Source organism: Procambarus clarkii, chromosome 66 (genome assembly GCF_040958095.1).
Source record: "Procambarus clarkii isolate CNS0578487 chromosome 66, FALCON_Pclarkii_2.0, whole genome shotgun sequence".
Classification (NCBI taxonomy): Eukaryota; Metazoa; Arthropoda; class Malacostraca; order Decapoda; family Cambaridae; genus Procambarus; species Procambarus clarkii.
This window is the reverse complement of record NC_091215.1, coordinates 32,114,233-32,116,957: the sequence shown is the minus strand read 5'-3', so window position 1 is coordinate 32,116,957 and position 2,725 is coordinate 32,114,233. Positions and strand designations below refer to the sequence as shown.

Sequence of the window (2,725 nt, the reverse complement as noted above, 5' to 3'; positions counted from 1 at the left end):
GGCCAGCCAGAGGCTTAGGGCCCGCCCAGTGGGCCAGCCAGAGGCTTAGGGCCCGCGCAGTGGGCCAGCCAGAGGCTTAGGGCCCGCGCAGTGGGCCAGCCAGAGGCTTAGGGCCCGCCCAGTGGGCCAGCCAGAGGCTTAGGGCCCGCCCAGTGGGCCAGCCAGAGGCTTAGGGCCCGCGCAGGAATATCTATGCAAAAAAATAAAATGTCTGTATGGGCTTCTAGGGGAATTTCATCTCACAAATGGTACCTTGTATCTGGCCTCCTGCTCTCTACACTTATCTTCATTACATTGTATTTTCTCGGGCTAAACTCTAACAATCATTTGTTGGACCATTCCTTCAGTTTTTCCAGGTCTTCTTGAAGCCTCATGCTGTCTTCCTCTGTCTTAATCCTTCTCATAATTTTGGCATTATCAGCAAACCATGAGAGGAATGAGTCTATACCCTCTGGAAGATCATTTACGTATATCAGAAACAGGACAGGTCCGAATACAGAGCCCTGTGGGACTCTGCTTGTGACTTCACGCCAATCTGAGGTCTCACCACTCACAGTAACTATCTGCTTCCTATTGCTTAGGAAATCCCTTATCCACTGGAGCACCCTACCAGTTACTCCTGTCTGCTTCTCCAACTTACGTACCAGCCTCTTACGGTACATAGGTAAATCTGCTCTGGTTCTATTCCGACTTGTGCATCCAACTTAACATCATGTATTTAGAAGTTGCCGAGACCTTGACGGCCTGGGGGGGGGGAGAGTGTTCCTCACACCTGTCGTCCTCTTGATGAAGTGTTCCCTCTTACCTTGCCCGCTCCGCTTCCCAGTAATTTGACATAGTGCCCCCTGCTCTAAATGTTTATGTTGTAAAACACATTCCTGGCTGCATACGATCATAGCCATACTGCCACTCTGCTAGCTAATAAACACTAACCTGGTTGTTATGCACTATCTTGGTTACCTAGATTTCATTCACTATTCTGCCTATAATACACTATTCTTACTATAGGCAGAATAATGAATTTATATGAAACACATTTCTGTATGTGTGTTTATTTTATCATTCTCGTTTCCAGTCATCAGTGCCGTCAATCCAGGCATCTCCAATGCCATCCATCTTTTCTTGGAATTGTATTTCATTATTCCGAAGTACATTTTGCTGGCTGGAAGTGGGGCTCCGGTCCGCCTGGAAGTGGGGCTCCGGCCCGCTTGGAAGTAGGGCTCCGGCCCGCTTGGAAGTGGGGCTCCGGCCCGCTTGGAAGTGGGGCTCCGGCCCGCTTGGAAGTGGGGCTCCGGCCCGCCTGGAAGTGGGGCTCCGGCCCGCCTGGAAGTGGGGCTCCGGCCCGCTTGGAAGTGGGGCTCCGGCCCGCCTGGAAGTGCTGCTCCGGCCCGCTTGGAAGTGGGGCTCCGGCCCGCTTGGAAGTGGGGCTCCGGCCCGCCTGGAAGTGGGGCTCCGGTCCGCCTGGAAGTGGGGCTCCGGCCCACCTGGAAGTGGGGCTCCTGCCCGCTTGGAAGTGGAGCTCCGGTCCGCCTGGAAGTGGCGCTCCGGTCCGCCTGGAAGTGGGGCTCCGGCCCGCCTGGAAGTGCTGCTCCGGCCCGCTTGGAAGTGGGGCTCCGGCCCGCTTGGAAGTGGGGCTCCGGCCCGCTTGGAAGTGGGGCTCCGGTCCGCCTGGAAGTGGGGCTCCGGTCCGCCTGGAAGTGGGGCTCCGGCCCACCTGGAAGTGGGGCTCCGGCCCGCTTGGAAGTGGAGCTCCGGTCCGCCTGGAAGTGGCGCTCCGGTCCGCCTGGAAGTGGCGCTCCGGCCCGCCAAGAAGTAGTGCTTCGACCCGCCTGGAAGTGCCGCTCCGACCCGCCAAGAAGTGGCGCTCCGGCCCGCCTGGAAGTGGCGCTCCGGCCCGCCTGGAAGTGCCGCTCCAGCCCGCCTGGAAGTGCCGCTCCGGCCCGCCTGGAAGTGCCGCTCAGACCTTCTATAATGTATGGTAATGTCCTGCCGGTGGAATACGTAAACCAGGAATGGTTTTCCAGATAGTGGAATAAATTTTCCAGGGGAGATTTGCGGTGGTTGTGATGACGAGGAAAAGAAATTGGGAATTGACAATACCCGCGAGCATCAAACACCGCACCAATGAGAAATCAAAACCCAGATTTAGCTTACGAGCCAACGTTTCTGTGCCGAGATTCACAAACTTGCACCAGGGCCATCGGGGTGCAGAGTACGTTCTCTGGTGCCTGTTGGCAGTGCCTCTCCCTCCTCCGCCACAGCCACACTCACTGATGCTCCCTTGCGTGCGCACGCAACTGTCACCCCCCCCCACTCCATTGTGCACTCCACAGGGTCTACTCCCTCTCACTACCAACCACTCGGGCTGAACGGTAGAGCGAAGGTCTCGCTTCGTGCAGGTCGGCGTTCAATCCCCGACTGTCCAAGTGGTTGAGCATCATTGTTTCCCTCGATCCCGTCCCTAATGCTTATCCTGACCCCTTCCCAATGCTATATAGTCGTAATGGTTTGGTGCTTTCTCCCGGTAGTTCCCTTCCCTCTCCTCTAACCCCCCCCCCCCCCGCAACCCCCCCCCCCTCTCTCTCTCTCTCTCTCTCTCTCTCTCTCTCTCTCTCTCTCTCTCTCTCTCTCTCTCTCTCTCTCTCTCTCTCTCTCTCTCTCTCTCTCTCTCTCTCTCTCTCTCTCTCTCTCTCTCTCTCTCTCTCTCTCTCTCTCTCTCTCTGTG

The 2,725-nt window shown here is 56.7% G+C and overlaps 1 protein-coding gene across 1 annotated transcript; it reads right to left on the bottom strand.

The window, feature by feature from the left end:
• Positions 1-1,059: 1,059 nt before the first annotated feature.
• On the bottom strand, positions 1,060-2,201 carry LOC123769406 (proline-rich protein HaeIII subfamily 1-like). Its single transcript, XM_045760515.1, has 2 exons — positions 2,187-2,201; positions 1,060-1,986 (listed from the first exon to the last, which is right to left on the bottom strand). The coding sequence occupies exons 1-2, from the start codon at positions 2,199-2,201 to the stop codon at positions 1,060-1,062; spliced, it is 942 nt and encodes a 313-aa protein (XP_045616471.1).
• Between the last annotated feature and the right edge of the window lie 524 nt (positions 2,202-2,725).